This window comes from Stegodyphus dumicola, chromosome 6 (assembly GCF_044657685.1).
Source record: "Stegodyphus dumicola isolate Sdum_Otavi_A_Nest chromosome 6, ASM4465768v1".
In the NCBI taxonomy this organism is placed as follows: domain Eukaryota; kingdom Metazoa; phylum Arthropoda; class Arachnida; order Araneae; family Eresidae; genus Stegodyphus; species Stegodyphus dumicola.
In genome coordinates this window covers 225,120,196-225,141,970 of record NC_140773.1, presented here as the reverse complement: position 1 = coordinate 225,141,970, position 21,775 = coordinate 225,120,196, and the positions used below count along the sequence as shown (strand labels likewise).

The following is a 21,775-nucleotide window of genomic DNA, read 5'->3' as shown; positions in this document are numbered from 1 at the left end:
CTATTGGGGGAAAATACTTATTTTATTATAAAAAGCATTTTTTTATAATTAAAAGCAATATCCACAGGCTAATTTATTCACATTATTTAGCTTACTGATATTTTGGTAATAATATTCTTGTACAATATACAAAGTAAATGTAACATATGATGATCTGCACAGGACCTAAATGAGTTTCACTTATTGTTAATAAATAACAATAAAATAAAAAAACAAGCTTTATAGCATGTATGTCATGTTAGCATGTACATTGTAGTTTTATTTTTAAATTTAAGCTCTTACACTTATCATACTTACTTCTTATGTTTATAAACTAGTAAATTCAGTGAATAAGCTATGAATCAACCTGGAAACTCTTCGGGATCAATAAAGTAGCACATATACACTTATAATAATCAAACACATACAAAATATTGAAACCTACACCAATGAGCTAAATTTTAATCATTTTAAAAATAAGAAATTTGAAAATGACATCAGTTTTTATGGCAGTTTTTCTTTTTTCAAAAGTTATAAAAATACCTTAATACAGATTATCTTACATAAAATAAAATCAACCTATTTTAATTTCTATATTTGTAAAATTCTCGTCTAAACACCAGTATCTATATTTAAAATTAACTCATCCAACAATTGACCATTCAATGTGATTGATACTCTCCTAGTGCTGTGACAATCCAGTTCCACAGTAGCCATTAAATTTTGGCCCATGAAACCTTAAGGTTCTTAAAATATTATAGAATTTTGATAATATGCTCAATAATATTTGATACACTTAAATCTCTGGCCAATAAATTAAGTACATTACGTACATAATCATAAGGTATTATGTGAAAAATATAGTTATCCCATCAATTAAATGTTATCCCATCGACCAGGAAACTCTTGCCTATCACAGTGATTATGGGATAACCAATTATGGATAAACGTAACATAACAGCATGCTCATAATATCTTAAGCCATTAAATTAATAACTGATTCTCGATAAGCTATGTTTTGTGTTTATGAACAAGGGTATAAACAAACTGTTATTGCATATTTTCCCCCTTGCATACTGGGGGGGGGGGAATCTGAAAGGTTTCAGATTTTAACGGTCACCCAAAAGGGTTTGTTAAAATTTTTTTATGCTCTCGCTCACTCAGCTTGCGTTCTACTTAGTCTGCTGTTGCGCCCACTCCTGCTAAGCCATTTGTTTGATCTTTTTAGCTTCATTATTAAGCTTCAATTCAGTTTTCTTGGTAAGATGGTTAGAAGAAAGTGTTTTTTATCTTTTTGTTATTAATGTTTTGTGTGCTAACTTTATTAAATATTGTACTTTTCATACTTATGCTACATAAAACTGAATTCAACTTTAAAATTATCAGATATTTAGTACATAGAAATACCTTACGAGGGTTGTCTGAAAAGTTTCCGATCTTGATATGTAGATGGCAGCACTAATCAATGAAAATGCGGGAATTTGTTTGGGCGTTCTTGGAAAACACCCAACTATAATTTCAGCCATTTTGAAAGCAAGGTTTTTGTTTGACAGTTATTCCTGTGAGTTGGTGTGACTGTTTTTGTAAAAATAAAAAAAAAATTGAGTATTGAGCTGTCATTAGGCTGTACACGGGGACTCTGCTGTGAAATTTTGGGCAGCTAAATTTAAATGTGGCTGTACCAACTTGAGTGGCCATGAACGTTCAGGACAGCCAAAAACTGAAACCATTGATGACAACATCGCTAAAATTTACCAAATGGTGCTGCATAACCGTCGAGTCAAGATTAGAGAGATAGCAGAGGCTACAAGCATGTTCAAATGAATGCATTTGCCACATACTGAACTAAGATTTAGGTATGTGCATGCTGGCTGCATGGTGAGTGCTGCGTTTGCTCACTTTGGACCAAAAACGCTAACATTTTGCACCGCTCTGTTGCTGCAATTCAGGCATAACAAATCAGAGTTTCTTCGACGATTAATCGCTGCAGATGAAACCTGGATTTATCACTACAGAACAGAAACTAATCAATGAAAACAGTGAATGGCAAAGGGTCCACACAGTCAAAACAGTGGACGGCAAAGGGAGAATCGGATCCAAAACAGGCAAAAACATATGGCAAAAACATATCATAATATAAATAATTGCAAATATATAACTAAATAATAATAAGATTAAGAATATTAACAAAACATGTGAAAAATAGTTTATTAGATTTATGTTTAACTTAATAAACAAGCTTTCAGAAACAAAAATCACAGATTTATTAATGCAATTTTCTATTATTTGGCGTAAAATTGCTTAACTGAATTTTAAATCACCTCATTTAAAAAATATTTAGTCTTCCCTTATTTTCCATTCTAGTTCTGCATTCTTCAGTTATTATTATTATTATTATTATTATTATTATGTTTACTTGTGTTCTTGCTTTAACCTTTTTCTAGTGCACTTATTGCATAAACATTTATATATTTTAAAATACATTAAATAATTTTTGTGCATTTTTCCTTACATTATTTCTTCCTTACTGCACCATGCTTTATATAAAGAAACAATTAATTATCAACTTATTAACTTCTTTTTGTTACTGAAATGGATCTTGATTACACTAATCAACTTCCAATGCATCTTCAGTTATTAATATTGTTACAAATTTTGTATTTAAATAGGTAATTTAAGTGAAATTATAAGTAAAATTGTTGTACTTCTTTTGTATAATGTAACATGAAAAATCTAAGAAATAAACTATGTTGGAAAAGTAAGAATACAGGGGCAAGTTCATTTAAAATTGAGTAAAGGGGCATCTCGGTAATTTGTCAAGGTATCGCCAAGTAGTTTTGGTGACTAATTTTTGCCGCTAGATTTGGAAAAAAACTGCCAAAAGTCACTACAATTGGGGAGCCTGGCAACATTTTGGTCCAGTCTCTGTATCACCATAATAGCTATTGTAATCAAATAAATACAATGAATACTATATTAGCTGTAAACGTAATTCCACCCTCATGTTACCTTCCAAGAATTTCAAAAAGCAGAAAGTACAGTCAAAAGTCTTTAATCCGGATGTCCATAATCCGGAATGATATATAATCCAGACTTCAAAGCTACAAACTTTCTGCGCATGCGTTAATGCATTACGCATAATACCTTTATGCATGCGCATCTGCATCTACGCATGTGCATATTACGTTTACGCATGTGCATTTAATGTATAACGGACGGTATAAGCTAAGTTAAAATTACTTATTATTTTTTGAAGACTGTTAGAGCAATATTATAAAAGTAAGCTTGAACTTTTGATTATGTCAAAAAGAATTTCCGATTCTGGAGCTACCAAAGCATCTACAAAGCGAAAGCATGTTTTGATGTCCATCAAACAGAAAGTGGAATTCCTGCAAAAAATTGATAAAGGCATATCTTTGATTCTCTAACCATTCCGATGTTTATCAATTTCATGCTGCTCTGCAGGGGGGGAACATTGCGGCGCTCAATGAACTGGAAGTTGATCTGTCAGCACTATCCCTATCTTCAGGGCAGATGTTTTTATTTTATTTGGCTTATAATTCCTTACTAAATGTAGTATTTTATCTCGATGTACTCTGATATGATTTAAATCAAATTCCTCGTCGTTATAAATATCACGAATACACATCAAATATGTTTCTGGTTGCAATTTCCTAATTTCGACTATGCGTAATGTATGCTTTACGCATGCGCGCATTAAAAGAAATGTTTCATAAAGTAAACAATTAAATATCGAGCTTTTTTTTTTTTTTTTTTTGTAAATTTTTATACCCTTTAGATCATAATTGCTCTTTATTTCATAAATTACGTTTTCATATTTTTAATTTTAGAATTTCTGCATGTCATCTTACCAGATTTAAACTGATGATCTACAATCCGGGAAAACCGATAATCCTGAATCGCCGAAGTCCCGACGAGTCCAGATTAAAGACTTTTGACTGTACTAGAAATATCTCTGTAGCCGGATAAAAACTATTTAGGGCTTGAAAGAGCATCTGCTCTCAGTTACTGCTGTTTTCTCTGCGTGAATTTGGAGTACTAACATATCTCTGGGTAGCTTTCTCTTTAGCTGTGTATTGCCTTGTGTTTAACATTCATAGTAGTTTCAAAATTAATTACTTATTCTACTCTGTGGAGTTGTCCAACTATCTTTGTAGAAAGTTCCAGATCTCTGAAGTGTTATATATGATAAAATAAATCTTATTAACCTACCATTGGAGCTGTGTGCATTCAATCTATTATGGACCCTATGCACGCAATAATATTGTCAACATAATTATGCATGAGTCCCCATGTGCATGGAAGTGACATAGTCACATGCATTGCATTAGCATGGCTTACTTAAAATATTTCACACAATTTTACTTCTTGAAAAAGCTTTCATTTTGGTATTCAGTAATAAAAATCTCTTTAAAAGCATTACCGATTGATTTTTTAAAAAAATCCGATTTTTAACAAGTGATTTTTTTCCAGTACTTAAAATCATTAACATCTGTTTTTAACATGATTTGTAAAGAGAAAAGATGGTTGAAAACTCAGCTGGATGCTCATCACACAGTGAGAACCATCCATCAGAGCAAGACACTGAAATGTCTCAACAAGACATTTGAACCCAATGTAACAGCCACATTTTATTTGACTTATATATGAAATACTCATTTCGAAGTACAATTCATGATCGTGTGTTACCACAGGAAAAATATACACAAAATTGCTAAATCTAGCAAATGCAGCCCTTTAATTGCAAATTGAGTATACATTTATATATAAATGGGCATGAATTTAGACTGCATGTAAATTTAGATCTAGATTTTTAAGTTAACCATTTATTTAACCAAGGAAGCATTATGTTGGAAAGCACATAAGTGGGATGAATTGCAGGATGGTTGGTTGCCGACTTCATTTGGCTGTCGATCACAAATATATTTTATGGATCCTGATAGTAAGCATCATACTCAAACAATAGAAAGGCTATGGGATAGTACTAAATGGCATAATAACAGACATCAGGGACACTGTTCGGCAGCACACTGATTTTTATCTGTCCAAATTTATGTGAAGATGTTTGAAAAAAAAAAATGAAATTTTCTCTGCAGTGTTGGAAGACATCAAAAATTTTATGCCTCCCATTTCATGTCAATTATGTTTAATCATTTTTTTTTACTTCTTTCTTATGCGTTATAATAAAAAATTGCAATATATGAAATTAACCTTTCATCTAAATTAATATTTTTAGATACTTAGTTACTAGCATGCTTTCGTCCTTGCATTAGGTTACCATAACTATTTTGGGCATCATTGCATTAACAATAGTTTGGTGATTTTTTTACATTCCCAATAATGGAACTGTACCCATTTTGCATCATCATATATACAGTATAAACATTTTTCCCGTATGTTACTTATAATTTATTTTACATTTACATACAGTTTAAATAGTCATAATTTCATTCAATATGGTAACATTTCATTGTTGGCACTTATATTCTGATAATATTTTACTTGTATGTATATGGCAAGCAATATACAGAGAGTGTTCACACATTTTTGTAATGATTTTGCAAAAATTTATATATAAACAAATTTTAGAATTTTATTTTTTAATATGTTCAGTCTGATAGTCCTCTTATTAAACTATCATATTACATCTTGATTTTCAAGATAAAAGTCCTTTTCTTAAGACATCAAGTTTGATTTTATTCCACTCCTTCACAATCTTCCAGAGACCACCCAATGTTTTGGGATGCCACTTATATGGAGCTTGTTTCAAAAGTCCCAATGCACCGTAATCCATAGGATCCAATTTAAAAGGAATAGACCCAATTCTGGTTCCATTTTTTATTTTTTCAAAAAATAGAGCATTAGATTTAGAGGTATGACTTGGAGCCTTACCCTGATGGAACTTAGTACAGTGAAGATTGTTTGGATAAAGAGATGGAATTTCTTCTTTAAAAATGTATGTTAAAACATATTTCTGATAGTAATCCAAATTAATTTTGACTTTTTTTCTATTTTCCTTATTTTCAGCTTTTCCATTTTAAGAGAATCCAGTAATAACCATAAAACCTTTAAAAAAACGGCTGATCTTTAGAATATGGTAACTGGTAGTTTGGCGACATTTTGGAGGCGATAAAGGTTACTACCTGGGACTTTGGTAATAATGTGAGCAGTACTCAGTTCCGATTACGCATTATTTTGTGTGAGGGAAATAAGAGATCATGGGATATGTCATGTGATATTAATGGACGAATTACAGTTCTTTAATCGGAAAAGGGGGGAAATCGGGAAAAAATCTGGAAATTTTGTATTTGGCTTTATTCTGTGTTGTGTGAAACAGTGTTCATTAATTTTTGGATCCCATGGCCCTAACTAAAGTGAATTCGAAATGGGTATTTAGTGGGATTGAAAGGGGTAGTAATAAGTGTTTCTTTAAGGTTGTGCGAGATAGAAGTAAAGATGTTTTATTAAGTTATTTATTTTACCTGGTACCTTGCTGTGAACTATAAGTATGATTTTAAAGATCCTGAAACAGGTGCACATACGCTTGCTTTTTATTTAGCGGAGGAAATAAGAAAAGTTTATCGGACACATAATCAAGATTCTGAAGAAGATTAGGTAAGTTAGTATTTTTAATTATTTGAGGATATTATTTTTATGCATTGTTCTAAATGTAAGGTGGAAGTAAAGTAATTTGGTATTATTGGGAAAACTGTTATTAGCAATGATTTAGTTTAAAGTAATTAGGATTGTAAGCTAATTTTTATTAATTTAATGTATGTGCTTATTTATATTTTAAGTAGTGTTTTTGAATTTAATTATATTTTAATTAAATGATAGTTATTCTGTGAATTTTATGTTTGTAGGAATTTGGTATACGTTTTAGTTGAAGTAAACGTGCATGGAAATAATTTAAATATTTGACACTAAGTATTTGTAATGTTTGCGGTATGAATTCATTGGTGACATTTATAATATAATAGATAATTTAGAGGTAAAAGTTTTTGGATATTTTATTTATTTTATACGTGGAAATGTTCATATTTGGTAAGGGTATATACTTTTTCGTTATTAGGTAATTTCATATATGTTCTTTTTAACGGGTTTAAAGATTCAGAAAATTGTCATGCATTTTCGCGAAATTTTTCTAATTTATGAGAAAAAAGGAGTGTACATGGATATGGTGAAGAGTGTGCGCAATGCCATTTTTGTGCGATTCTGGGATGTTTTTTTAAGTAAAATTAAGTCGACGTGAACATGGTTTATGTGTTATTTTGACAAACGCGTAAGGAGTATGGTATTGTGCAATTTTTCCCAATTTTGCAGTGAATATTTGTCATGATTAAGCAGTTTTGTTAGATAAAATTTCTAGCATAAGTGTAATTCGGCTAGTAGATTGTTGGAAGAAGTGTTCAGTAGATAAAAAGAAAAGAAACATGTCTTTACTTCGTGAAGACAAAATGGCGGTGGGAAAAAAAAATAGAGGGTTGCTGTAGGAGAGTTGGTCGCCAAAAAATCGCCAAGTTACCATAATCTAAAGATCAACCGAAAAAACTTTCCTTGTTTTCTCTGAACCAACATATCAAGTCTTTTTCTCCTCTTTTACGATGGTAAATCAATCTTTTTTCATTACAAACAGATAAGTATATCCAAGCCTCATCCATTATAATATATTTCCATTTTTCACCTGCTAAATAATTTTCATGCAGCAATCTGCCCACAGTCTTATGTTGAGGAGCATGTTTCAGCGTTAGGGGATTAACATCATGTTTTTAGTTTTGATTAGTTTTAAATCTGACTTTATAATTTTGTTAACATTTCCTACAGAAATATTTAAAGATTTTGCAATAGCTCTTTGGAGAATTGCATTTTCCTTTAAAACAGGAGATGCAACTTTAGATTTAATAAAAGCTGTATCTACATTTGTTGCATATGCATTTTTTGCCTTTTTCTCAGTCAGGTGTAAACTTTGACATTTCTTTCCTTTCATATTAATTATGTCACTTATTTTACAAGTAAAAAATATTAAAACCATGCTTTTCATATATTTTTTTATGAATGAATAAGAGTATTTCTCTTTGGACAGTGCGAAAATATAGCCTTTGATCCATTGCTCATATTTCAACAACATTTTAAAGAAAAGAATATTTTTAATGCTACAGATGATAATTAAACCTTATTCATATTTGATGCCAGTCATGTTTGTATTTTAAAATTAATATTTAAATTCATGGAGAAAATCAAAATCATTACAAAATGTGTAAACACCCTATGTATATTGATGAATACTGATAATATCTTCACACTCACAATTTGTAAATTAAGTTAACCCATGAAAAAATTGCAATGATATGATGTGCATATGTGGTTTTTATAATAAAATTATGTTTAAAAACAAATTTTGCTTAATTATTTTAGGAATATTAAGATGCATATTAACCAAAGACATAGAATAATTAATGCATTTTAACATATAATGCAGTAAACTTTATACATGTTTTATAAAAGCTAACCAAAATATATATATATATATATACATATATATATAAACTAAGTGGTTACCCTACACTCTTTTTTACAGTAAACTCAGCAACTTCATCAATGGTCATTGTTTTGACACACTCCTCCCAGACTGGCATTTTAAATTTTTTTCCTAAGATCAACTCCATAGGCCTTCCCGTTTTTTTACTATCATCAATACAATCTTTTATTTTTCCATCACCGTTGAGCGTATGCGTTTGAAAATGAAATGTGACCTGCAGGGAAAAAAACATAAAAAATGATAAAGTTTATTTCTGCATGATAATTACACATAAATGATGAAAATTTATATGCTGTAAAAGTATACTTCAAGTAAGTAAAAAATTCCCAAGTCATAAAATCTTTCTGAACATTAATTCTGCTCTTAGGTCCTGAAGAGATAAAGGATCAAGAGTATACAAAAGAAAAAATATACATTAAAACATAAATATTTTTATTAAATACTTTCTCTCTCTTTTTTCTTTTGAAAACGTATTTGGCTTAACTACTCGGAATTTTTAACAAGTTTGAGATTTTACTTTCATAAAATTCCTCTTCAGATCTCACTGCAGTGGTACAACAATTAGTTTATAAAGCAAAATATATATATAATAATAAACAGTTATATATGCACCTTAGAGCCTTCAGGAAAATCTGGTGGATCACTTCTCCCCGCATGTAAAATTTTCTTCTGAACTCCTTCAATTAACTGAGGAGAATCCATGTTATTATCACTATTTTAGTAAACTGACACACATTATTAAACAGATAAACACGACAGTAGTGTTGCCAAAGTTAAGTAAAAAAATATGACAGACAGACAAAGTAGACAGATGTCTTGTTTTGCACCCACTAAGTCTTTCTGCACCGATGTGCGAAAAATCAAGTATAGGTGCGAAGGAAAGGTATATAGAAAGGGGGGCTTTGAGGAGAGTAAAAAGGAACTTCGTACATTTTGTACGAGTTCAAAAGGCCAGAAAGAAAAGATGGGACAAAATAAAATTTAAAATAAATGGCCCAAAAAATAATAGAGGGGGGAAAAAAAGAGCCTATAGAAAGAAAAGGAAAAGAAGTAGAAAATATCCTAAAAATACGATTGTGTCCATGAGTGTAGTTAGAAAGAGTTCATTTTCAAAAATTAGTGTCTTTAAGAAGCAAACTTTAGCTAAGTTTGAAAAAAAAAATGAATGAATTCCTACATGGTAATGTGTATGCCCTTATCTTGAGACCTAACTAGAAAAGACATATATCATCACAGAGATGTACATAATATTTTAACTAAAGTAACATTAACTATTACCGTTCCCAAAAAATTCATGTATATTTCAGAAAAACAGTAATTGACAAAATCATAAATCCATACACTGTGTGAGAGCATATCAGCAAAAATAAATTATACAGTTTATTTTTCTTAAATATTAGTTAAATATAAAATTAATTTATTAATTTAACCGTTGTAATTTATTATAGTACAAGTTTAACAAATTCCGTCACACTGTATTTATATTTGCTCATAATTCTAAGTTTGATACCTGAAAAAAAAAAAAAAAAAAAAAAAAAAAAAAATCGTGGATCTTAGTTACAAAAATCACTCATCGATGGTCAAGAGATCCCCATTTTTTCCCTCTCAAGAAATTCCTAAGCACGAAGAGGGGGGGGGGGCTCCGAAGTGAATTGCTGATAAGAGCGGACTACTGATAAGGAATGTGGAGTCTCTACGGAATAGTTACGAAGAAAAGAACCATATGACTTGCTACTATTACTAACTATTGTATAATGTTAGAATCTTATGACAATAATAAATAAAGAAATTTAATGGCACTTTAGTGATATGTTACTTATCTGAATATTCCGTGTCAGGGTTTCTTTTGTATTTCTCGTGTAGATAGTAAACAGGGAACAAGATGATTGAAGATTCGAAGAAGCGAAGTTTCCTTTTTCAATTGGATGAATGAGACATTGCATAGGAAAGGTGCATTAAACCTTTTTAGAGAGTTGAAAACATTTAAAAATTTCGGAGCTATGTTTAGGCACTGCCTCCAGCTCCGGACTCCAGCGGCGTCCCTCATAACATTAGTAATCACTCAAATCGTAAAAAAAATATGGGACTCAGTAATAGCTCAGTATAGGTTTCAATCACGAAGTATAATGAGTAAATCTTCATACTCCGTGGTTTCAGTATAGGTATATACCATAATAAAGCTGCTGAAGTTCTGGTAAAAACGTCTATGTGAATGAGTTGAATATGATTTGGATTATTAGTACAAGTAAGAAATGCTGAAATAAGTAACATCAGTATTTGATACATATAACAGTATAGCATAACAGCTACATAACATTGTTTTTGCGTTCATGTACAAAGAACAGAGGAAAAGTTTCTAAAATATAATTTAAATTGGGATGGATATTTAAATTAGAGGAAGAATATGAAATACAATTTTAATAGAAAACACCACGAAGGATGGAATCTGAGGGTTTTATTCTCCAACTTCTAGCATCTCCAGAAGTCTTAAAAGTTTCGATATAAAAAAATTATATAAACAGAGATATAAAATAAGAACTCACATATTGCATCTGAATAGCAAAACTTAAAAAAAGGAACTATTCCTATTAACTGACAAACAAAAGAATGTTAGGATTCATTACTGAAAATGAAAGCTGTTGAACTTGGAAAAGTTCGTAGGTTTCTTATTCATCTCTAAATTTGCCTACTTTTGAACATAATTTGAGATACTTTTATTTTAATTTTGTATACAAAAACTGAAATATAATGGCAAAAATTCAGATACTTTTACTTTTATTCGATTTATTTTTCTCCCAATATTATTCTTATACTCCGTCATTATTCGCAATAGCTTGATGGCATCAAAATTTTTCTTTTGTGCCACCTATCTGTCGTCAATAGTTGCGAGTTACTTTTTCTCGATTATTTTATCAGGAATAAATTATGTGAAACTTCCTGTGTTACTGTGATATCCATTGTGTCTTTAACTGCAATTTTTTCCAAAGCTTCCTATTTCTGTATTTGTGTCTAATGAATAGGAAATATGAAAGTGAAATATGAATGATGATATCTTGTTTGTGTACAAATTTAATGAAATTTCATTGTTACGAAATTCTTAGCATTTGTCACAGGTATTGTCTCATGTTTAATTACGAACTTATAGTTTAAGTACACAGGTTTAATTACATGAATTGCTATTTACAAGTTGTCTTTGATTATATTATATGAGTAAAACGCTTGTTTGTATTTTCATCATTTTGCTTGTTTGGGTATGACGTCCAGTACAGATAGGTTTGTACTGCGAATATTCAAGTGCAGCATATTACTTTTCATGTAAATAATCTGTTTTATTTTCTTTTATCATAATTCTGTCAATGGAGTTGTTAAACTTAATATTTTAAATAGTTGTCATGTTTACTTATCCAGACCATTTAAATATTGCTGGGTATTGCTTATTTTCATTTAGTGAATTAATTCTAAATTGTTTTGTACAGCTTTGTTATTTACTGGACCCGTGGGCATATTTAAACTAGAATCTTTGCGTTTAAGAATAAGTGTTAACTTTTCCCATTATTTTTTCACAAGTTTTAGGTATTCCTACATATATGGATTTCGAAATTTAAAAAATTCTGAATGCAGGTCAAAGATACTTTTCTATTTAATGGTGCGTTTCCTGTATTAATATTTTAGTGTTAATGAATATGAGTTTCAAGCTGTGTAAAAATGACTTTGTTGTTAAAATATACTGAAATTTTTATGTTGCACATAATCGAGAATTTACATAGTGTATTAAACCGTGTACGGAAAGTGTTTAACTAGTTTTCATGTGAATAAAAACACGTAATTGTTTTCTAATGTATTAGGAATTCAACCTTGACAAATAATTTTCAGTATTTTTAAGATATGTAGCATTGTGTTACAGAAGTTAATAGTTTTTATCAGAATATAAGTAAATATGTATATTAAAAATTTTTAAAAGAGCATTAAGAAAAATTCAGAATTAAGTATTTCATTTGTAGTGTTCATTTGTTGATGTGGGTATGGTAGTCTGATACATTTAATTGACCGTATTATTGAATTTAAATATCTTTTAGGTTCTGAGAATGTAAAATTTTTCAAAAATCCTTGAGAATGCATCATAAATATTAAGCAAACATATTTATTTTGATTCAAGAGAAAGATGGGAGCTAAAATGAAATTGCATATCTAAATTTGAGTTATCTTAAAAAACTGCTCATTTTTTATTTACAATTCAGTGTCTGATAAGTTGGTGTGTAAATTACTAAGATTTCGTGTTTCAATAGCAATTATTGCTTAGAAGATTTTTCATTTTTCAGAATAAATAAAGTGAAAAAAACTACTATAAAATTCTGTGAAAGAAAATGATTAAGATACATTTTTTTTTTTACTGTCAATATCTTTATTTCTGAGCATTTAGGAGATATAAGCCATCTGCTTTACATCTTACCAAATGTTACAAAAGCACTTTACATCTTAGCATCTTACAAAATTGTCTCCAAGACTGTCAAGCATCTTTTTCTTGCTTTCCAAACCAAATTTGAACATTGTTGTACTTTTGTTTAATGTTACTGTCCTAGCTCAGTAAATATATTGGTAGTACCAAAAAACAATATTATATTAAAATGCTTTTAAAAGTCAGCAGGTAATGTATATATATATATAATATTAGGAAACCTTTATGGTATCTTGAACAAATGTCATCTGGTACAGAAGCTGTTTATGCCTGTTTTTAATATTTCCCCTCCCCTTAAATTTAGTTTTCAATCTGAAACATCCCATAAGAATCACTTGGCAACAATTCATCATATTGAAACAAACTATGAAACTCCTTTCTTCACTTTTTTTTTTTTTTTTTTTTGGTACCAAAGTAAAATAATTACGGACAATGTTGTTATTCTGTGTATATAAACACAGAATAACAAAATTGTCTGTGAATCCAGTAGTAACTACTTCAGTCTTTAAGAAGAATTTGGTTATAGCATGTAGTATAAATTATTATGCTTTGATGTATATTATTTCATTAACATTAATTTTAATTCAAAAGTAAAGTAGTGTTTTCTCTATCACCACTTTTTGAATTATTGGCAGATTCAAATTAATTAAGCATGTAAAATAAGAAATTGAATAAATTCAGGTTCGTGCAAATTGCAAAATTACAGTACGTTATTATCTGACTTCCCAAGAAATGCTGGGTGCTGAGTAAGAACTTCGTGAATTTGCAGAAAATGGTTATTTGTCTGTTCTATATAGTACTGTTGGCTAAAGTGCAGAATCGCCCACTTATTTGTTTGGCACTTTTTACAAGAGTAAGAAGAATTGGATTTTTGTCACTTTTCTTTGACTTTTAAAATGAAAATAGGTCGATGTGTACAGGGATAAAGTCATGGGAGTGCGCAGTGCCATTTTTGTGCAATTCTAGGATGTTTTTTTCAGTGAGAATAGGTCAACGTGTGCATGGATATCGAGTATGTGCAATTCTTAAAAATGCGCCAAACAGTGGGTGATTTTGCACTTTCTGCATACTGTTTTGTTATTTTTAATCCAAATGAATAAAAAATCTGATGTGGAACCACGTAGTTTCCTTGTACACCATTTGTTTGAACTTAACTTCCTTGTATTATTCTGACTTAATTAACTGATGTCTCAGGGCAAGTTGAAAGTGACATTAAAAATTAAAAATTTTGAAATTAAATATCCTGTTCAGTTAGCAGTCAAACTTCTTGAATTTAATTTTTTTTCTTTACAAGTATAAAAATTCTCCAGATATAATTGTAAAAATCAGGAGGCAACATTAAAAGTTAGATTTTATTATTTGTCCAAAATAAATTTTTCTTAAAATTGAAATTGCCAAAACATGAATATTTTCATCATTTAAAACACTTGTATTGGAAGTATATGTCCACGACCAATGATTGTGAAAATAAAAGCCATGTAACAGGGTTGAATGTATATATGTAGTATTTTTTTACTACCTTGTATCTGAATTTGGGAGTAAAATGGCTGATTTTTACAGTTATTGTAGTTTATCTCGGGACATTTAAATAAGGAACTAAAACAACAGAGATGTTTGAAAATTTAATAGGATTGCTTTAATAAATTTTAAGTATTTCACAGAGATGAATATTATTTGAAATTTTTTTCTTCAAAAATTTAAATGATTTTCCGTAAAAAATTTGTAACCATATTTTAATTTGGGTTAGAAATAAGACTTTTTTTTTTTTTTTTCGCTAATGGCATTTGAAAAAAGGTATTGATTTATTGGGGGGGAACTCGGAAGTTATATTAGTAATGCAAATATTAATTTTCTGAGTTTAAAATGCTTTTTTATTTTAAAGGGGGTGCGATTTTTTTTTTTTTTTTTTTTTTTTTTTTTTTTTTTTTTTTTGTTTGAGTGAGTTGATTCATATTTCTGATAATTTTGAAATATCTTAACAAATTTATTTATAATTATATTTGTGTGAGATATTTTTTCTAAATTTTCAAGCTTTATTTTTAAAATATCATTGTTCAATTTGTCTGTGCAGGTGATTAAAACGTATATGCTGAGAAAAAATCAGCTGTGCAGTTTTGGAATTAAACCTTTAGATTTTGTTGAAGATGTAGCTAGTGACCATGAATTGGAATCACCCAGCTGCGTTGCCGAGTTTGAAGAGGAGGAAGAAAATATGGATGATAGTCTTTCTGAAGATGCTGCTGCATTTGATGACAATGCGTTCGATGATGATGATGATGACCAGTTTGATGATATTCAAAGTGCAAACGACAGTGGAGTTGTAAGAATAAGTTATTTTATTATTTTTCATCAGTTACTGATATTTTCCCCTTAGATGTTTTTATGAAATTATACTACCAAATAAAGGTTATATGACTTAAAATTCTTAAAGTTAGTTTTTGGAAGCAAGTCAATCTCAAGGGAGTATGTATTTAACACGTTGAGTGCAGCGCCGGTCCCTGGGGACTGGCAGTAAACTTTCCGTGTGGCCGGCTTCGGTCCCTGGAATTTTCGTTTGGCTGGCATCGGTCCGCGGGACCGACAGTATTAAAGTTAAATAATAAATATAGTCTCCATGAAATGTGATCAAATTTAGTTTTAATGAAATGTATTGAAACATTCTAAACAAAAATACGGCTTAGCTCGCTGCCAGCTGAATGGAAAGGACAGCAAATTCGGCGCCGTGCTCAACGTGTTAAAGTTTGTGCTGTAGTGTTAGGGGAAAAGTTTTTTTTTTTTTCCTCTTTCCAAATTTTGATTATTGAAGTGGAGGAAACATTTACTAAATATAGAAAGTATGTTAGTTATATTCTTCTGCAACAATGGATGTTCAGTATTATCATAAAGAGAAACTAAAATGTACTCAATTATTTACCATTCAGTAAAGAATCCATATGCAATTTGAGATTTCTGGGAATTTGCATGATGGTGATCGAAATAGCTGGATTTAGTTCTTCATAGTCATTCATGTATTGAAATTCCTTAAATATAGAAATTGGCTGCTGACTAAATATACCACTTGCTTTTTAGCTTAATAAGGAAGCTGTGTCTAGACTAGTGCCAATTTATGTATCTTTTATAGCAATAAGTAATATGGTAGACTAGTGCTTTAAATTAAGCACTTTATATGCCTCTCATTTATACTTTATTTCATTTCTATCCCAGTTTATTCCAAAATATTTCATTTATAGAGGCATAACTTCAGTTATATGTTGTTTTTCTCCTGATGCATTCGACGTTTCTTTTATTGTTAAAACAGTCCCTTTTATTCCATAAATAAATATTTGGAAGCTGTATGTTAGTATATAAGGAGGAGAAAGGAAAATGGGATGTCTCAGACTAAATAAGAGTTCAGATCCAGATGGTGGTTGGAAGAGTGCTATTTAGGAGGGGATAGACATTAAATCCTTGGCTGGAATTGCTTTACTCTTATATGATAAACATGTTTAATTGGACTGCTATTTACCATTAATGTTTTACACTTATGTAAAATCGAATGGTGCATCATCAGGTGGCATTGGAAGATTTTTTTGGTACTTACGTATTATTGCAACCACCTTAGTAGAAATTTCCAAAGCTTCAGAATATACCCAACTTTGATAAGCATGCTCATAACAGTTATTCTGACAGCCAAGCATGTGACAAATATTGAGTTTCCAGCATCATTATTTTTATATCAATTCTTTTGTTGTATTCCAAGCTCCAAGGCTTTTATAAAAAAAATTGTGATTATCTTTTATCAAAACCAAATTTTAAATTTGTCCTTCTAGAATTTTTCTATAATGAAAGAAAGAGAGGTGAAAATTCTGCAGGAATACATGATTTTATTGCTAAAGGAACATTACTCGAATTCTTTTTGAAAGTGATTGTTAAGAAATTTTCACCGCAGCGAAAACAAAAACCCGTTTGTAATCCGGTTTAGTGATTGCCTTTTGGAATAAATATATAGTTGAAACATAGACTGTGAACATAATAATATGTATGTATGTAATATATATATTTTTTAAATAAAAGAAATTATTCTTTTTCTTCTGTACAATTCTCCAAACTGCTCCAAGGTGTGGTTGCAAATACTCAAGTACCGATTTTTTTCTTTTAGAAACAAGAATTTTGCTTGCATATTAAAAGCTTGGTGGAAAAAATGTTTATCTACTTGTATATTAAATATGATATACTCTGAATTTTTATGACTTTAATAATGAACTGTTTAAAAGAAAAACATAAAATAGAAGAATAGTTTGTTAAAAAGTATATAAACTGTGCTTTACTGTGTTACTTTTACTTTTCCCATTTTACAATAGTGGTTATTTAATATTTTGGTACATTTTCGTTATACCGGCGCCACAAAAAAACATGAGATATTTTTTATTATAACAGTACTAATAAATTTTAAATACATTATTATTGAAATGCAATTTAAATTTTAACAGGGGCCATGAATTTAGTGATGTTTTGCAAATTTTTTTCAAATAAATTTGAAAAAAAAAAATCATTCTTCTGATGTAATCGTCACAACATACTCTAAACGGTGTGATTCCGGATGGTGGCATGAATGGCCACTTTGACATTTATTACGCCATTTTTCACTGTCCTACATTCTTTCAACGTTGACTGATCCGAAACAGCTACAAGAAAATATTCTTTTGTGTTTGTACAAATGCCTCCAAAAATCCACTGTGAAGGAAGTGCCTCCTCATCTTTAGGTAAGTCCCAGGTTGTGAAATCCATTCTTCCCCTATAAAAAGTGCTTTTAGTCAAACAGTGTATGCAAAGAGAGTTATCTATGAAATTATGTTTTGTGCAGTACTAAAAAAAGGCTGCAAATCATAAAGCGTGAATATTTGGCTCAGTTTCGCTCATAAAACCGAGATGATTTAGGTGATCACATTGTTGCTATCTTCGGCACATTACTATAGTCAAAAGTTGTTAATTCGGACACCCATAATCCGGAATGATCTATAATCCGGACCTCAAAGCTAAAATCTTTCTGCGCATGCGCATAGGCATTTACGCGTGTGCGTAAGACCTTTACGACTGCGCATATGCGTCTGCAAGCGCAGAATACGTTTTCGCGAGCGCGTTTAATGTATAACGGACGGGATAAGCTAAAATTATATAATTATCTATTTCAGTTAATGTTGATGATTGCGTTGTTCCTTAATCTTCGAATTGGATCCGGCTTATTATTTTTTGCAGACTGTAAGAGCAATTTTATAAAAGTAAGCTTGAACTTTCGATTATGTTAAATAGAATTTCCGATGCCGGAGCTCCCAAAGGATCTAGAAAACGAAAGTATGTTTCGATGTCCATCAAACAAAAAACGAATTGCTACCAAAAATGGATAAAGGCATATCCTTTGTTTATCTAACCGTTCCAAAATCTGTTTATCAATTTCACGCTGCTCTGCACGGGGGGGGGGGGGACGTCGCGGCGCGCAATGAACTGGAAGTTGATTTGTCAGCACTATCGTTATCTTCAGGGCAGATGTTTTTATTTTATTCGCCTTATAATTCCTTACTAAATGTAGTATTTAATCTCGATGTACTCCGTCTTTGATATGATTTAAATCAAATTCCTCATCATTATAAATATCACGAATACAAATCAAATAGTTTTCTGGTTGCAATTTTCTAATTTCGGCTATGCGTAAGGTATGCTGTACTCATGCGTGTTGAAAGAAATGTTTAATAAAGTAAAACAGAAATAAATATTAAGCTTCTTTTTTTGTAAATTTTGATACCCTTTAGATCATAATTGCTCATTATTTTATAAATTACGGTTTCATATTTTTAATTTTATAATTTCTGCATGCCATCTTACCAGATTTAAACTGATGATCTATAATCCGGAAAAATCGATAATCCGGAATCGCCGAAGTCCCGACGAGTCCGGATTAAAGACTTTTGACTGTAGACATTTTAACAGTGTTTTTTATTGCACCCATATAACAAAAAAGTGCCAATATTTTTAATATTATGCATCTTATTTTATTAACAGTATGAATTAAAAGTATTCTAATTTTAGCTCAAAAGGAAGTCGGAAGCATTCAATGACAGCAGTTTTGGAAAAAAATTATGCAAGTCCGAATATATAGAGTAAGTTAATTAAGTTTTCAATAGCATTTCAAGCTTTCAACTTTGATTGTTCTTATAGTAAAAATATCCCAATCAATTCTTTTGTGTTTATAAACTTAGCTAAGTGCATTACAAAAGTAAAATTAATTGCATTACTAAAACATATGCTAAAAAATTTTTTTTTACATTAATAAATGCACTGGAATTGGAAAGGTTTTTTTTAATAATGTTCTGATTATGTCAGTCTATCATTATGTACTTATTAGATTATTTTACTACAAAGCCTCACAGATTTGATGCTGCCAATGGCTGCCAGAGCCTATTCTGAAAAGAGATTGGACTTCTATTTTCCACCCGCAATTTTGAGGGAAAGCATCCGGGGGGTCAGGGGTTCTTCCACCCCTCTCTTCGCCCACTAATCCACACAAGAGGACTTTCGGCGCATCGCGTATTTAGAGTGCCGCCGTGCTGCACAGACACAGTACATTTACAAACATCCATGTCTTACCTGGGCCCTTCGATACCATAGTAGGCTCCCCTAACCACTATATATGCTGACCACAGTGTTTTGTTCTATCATGTAGTTTTTTAATTCAAGCCATGTTCTCAAGACTTTGACATATTGTCAAAAATACTGACTTTTTTTTAATCGAGTGGTGGTCATTTGGCCTTTTTTTCAGCATTGGCCACTCCTAAGTCCAGAAGTGATGGCCATTTTATTGTGGAGGCACATAATAGATAGCCACCGTTACCTGCTATGAAGGGACAGGCAATTTTACATTCATACCTTCTCTGGGATTCGAACCCGGGCCCTTCAGGATTGCAGTCAGCTCTTCTAACCACTATACCATCTTGGTGGCATATTATGAGACTGTGTAATTATATTTGAATTAATGTACATCATAGTTGATCTGTATGAGTCACATAACACTATCAGGTCATAATTTTCTAAAGAGCGTCTGATGATGGAGACAGTTTGATTTATTGTCTCGAGATACCCAATTTTTCTGTAGGGATATCAAAGCTGCTCATCAATTTCATGAAGCTTTACCAAACATATACTTGATAGTAAAATATTTTTAACTTTGTTTTGAATCACTTAAATGGTATTTTTTTTTTTTTTTTTTTTTATATAATTGCAGTTAATATCTTCAGTGTACTGAGAAAGGAATTGGAAGTTTTCAAGATGCTTTTATTTTTGTAGTTCTTGGTGAAAGATACTGTTCGTACCTCAAAAACCTAAGCTTTCTACTAATCAGTTCCATATACAGTACAAAGTCTGTAATCCGGACATTCATTATCCGAAATGATCTATAATCCGGACCTCGAAGGCACAAACTTTTTTTGTATGCTTTACGCATGCGTGTAAGACTATTTAAGACTTTTTGAAATCTTTTAACATAAAATCTGCTGTGTGGAGCATGACAAGATCGTGCGAGGATGTGTCTCCAGATACGTTAAAAAGTGCTTGGCATAATTTATGGCCAGCTGCCGTATTTCATGGTGAGCACGATGAAGATGATAGCTGCGAATTTGAAGGTTTTCGGATATCTCAAACTAAAGGTGAAGTTCTCCAGTTAATGGATTTTGTAAAGAAATGTGGTGATGCAGTAATAAATGAAGATGATATAACAGAAGTTTTTCAATATGCTGACAATGCCCTAATCATCAATCAATTAACGGACGGCGAAATCTGTACTATGGTTCTAGATCTAGAAAATGCCTCTTCCAATAGTGAAGAAAGTGACAGAGAGGTTAGTGAAAATGAAAAAAATTCGATTGACAAGTTAGCCTGTACTCTTGACACAGCAATTACAGAACTTGAGCAGTGGAACTTTGTAACTGAATAACAAATATCTGTTTATAGAATTAAAGAAAAAGTATTAGCACAAAAAATGAAACAACTTACATTGAAAGAAATGTTTAATAAAGTAAACAAATAAATATTAAGCTTTTTTCTTTCTTTCTTTCTTTTTTTTTTTTTTTTGTTGTAAATTTTGATACCCTTTAGATCATAATTGCTCTTTATTTCATAAATTATGGTTTCATATTTTTAATTGTATAATTTCTGCATACCATCTTACCAGATTTAAATTGATGATCTATAATCCAAAAAAATCTCTAATCCAGAATCGCAGAAGTCCCGACGAGTCCGGATTACAGACTTTGTACTGTATATGGCAGATTAGTATGCATATAATAATAAACAGGTCCTGTAATTTATTCAGTTTCATCAGTGTTTCTTAAACACTCGTATGCCATTAATTGTAAGTTATACCACCCAGTTACTTACTACCAAAAGGGGAAAGCAACTGGTTTTAAGTTCAAGAGAAAAGCATGCACTCAAAATAAAATGAATTATTTCAGAATAATTAGTAATTTTGAAAAGTATGTGGTTCTAAGACGCCATTCATTTTAATATGTGCTGTTAGAATTAAAGAAATATTGTATATTTTATCATATGCTCAATGTCATGTATTTCAATCTTTATTTTAACTGTGATTTTTTATAATCGTCTTTAGTGAAAACCCTTTTTCTTGGCAATCCTTTATATTTCATTTAAAAAGTTTTATTCTTTGTATATCAGATGTTTGAAAAGCATGAGTCAAATTTCCTATTATTTGATTATTCCATGTCCATGATTTTAGCCATCTCTCTTCATATGTT

At 30.7% G+C, this 21,775-nt stretch overlaps 2 protein-coding genes across 4 annotated transcripts in view; one reads left to right on the top strand and one right to left on the bottom strand.

Moving 5' to 3' along the window:
* LOC118187542 (AH receptor-interacting protein-like) overlaps positions 1 to 9,288 on the bottom strand; it is a 41,394-nt gene extending 32,106 nt beyond the window's left edge. For both annotated transcript variants that reach the window (XR_015041848.1, XM_035357785.2), the window contains exons 1-2: positions 9,152 to 9,288; positions 8,565 to 8,753 (exon numbers count right to left, since the gene is read on the bottom strand). Coding sequence is in view for 1 of the 2 variants with exons in the window: in XM_035357785.2 (XP_035213676.1) it covers positions 8,565 to 8,753; positions 9,152 to 9,241 (279 nt within the window). In the remaining variant the exon portion in view is untranslated. The remainder of the gene's footprint in view (positions 1 to 8,564; positions 8,754 to 9,151) is intronic.
* Positions 9,289 to 11,397: 2,109 nt separating this feature from the next.
* The window catches only part of LOC118187541 (F-box/WD repeat-containing protein 7-like), a 45,074-nt gene continuing 34,696 nt past the window's right edge, over positions 11,398 to 21,775 (top strand). Inside the window, exons 1-3 of one of the 2 annotated variants that reach the window (XM_035357783.2) lie at positions 11,398 to 11,652; positions 15,067 to 15,315; positions 19,059 to 19,129. In XM_035357783.2, the coding sequence (XP_035213674.1) occupies positions 15,082 to 15,315; positions 19,059 to 19,129 (305 nt within the window). In that variant the 5' untranslated portion in view covers positions 11,398 to 11,652; positions 15,067 to 15,081. Of the gene's footprint in view, positions 11,653 to 11,719; positions 11,855 to 15,066; positions 15,316 to 19,058; positions 19,130 to 21,775 lie in introns of those variants that run through there. The other variant, XM_035357784.2, reaches the window with a different exon arrangement.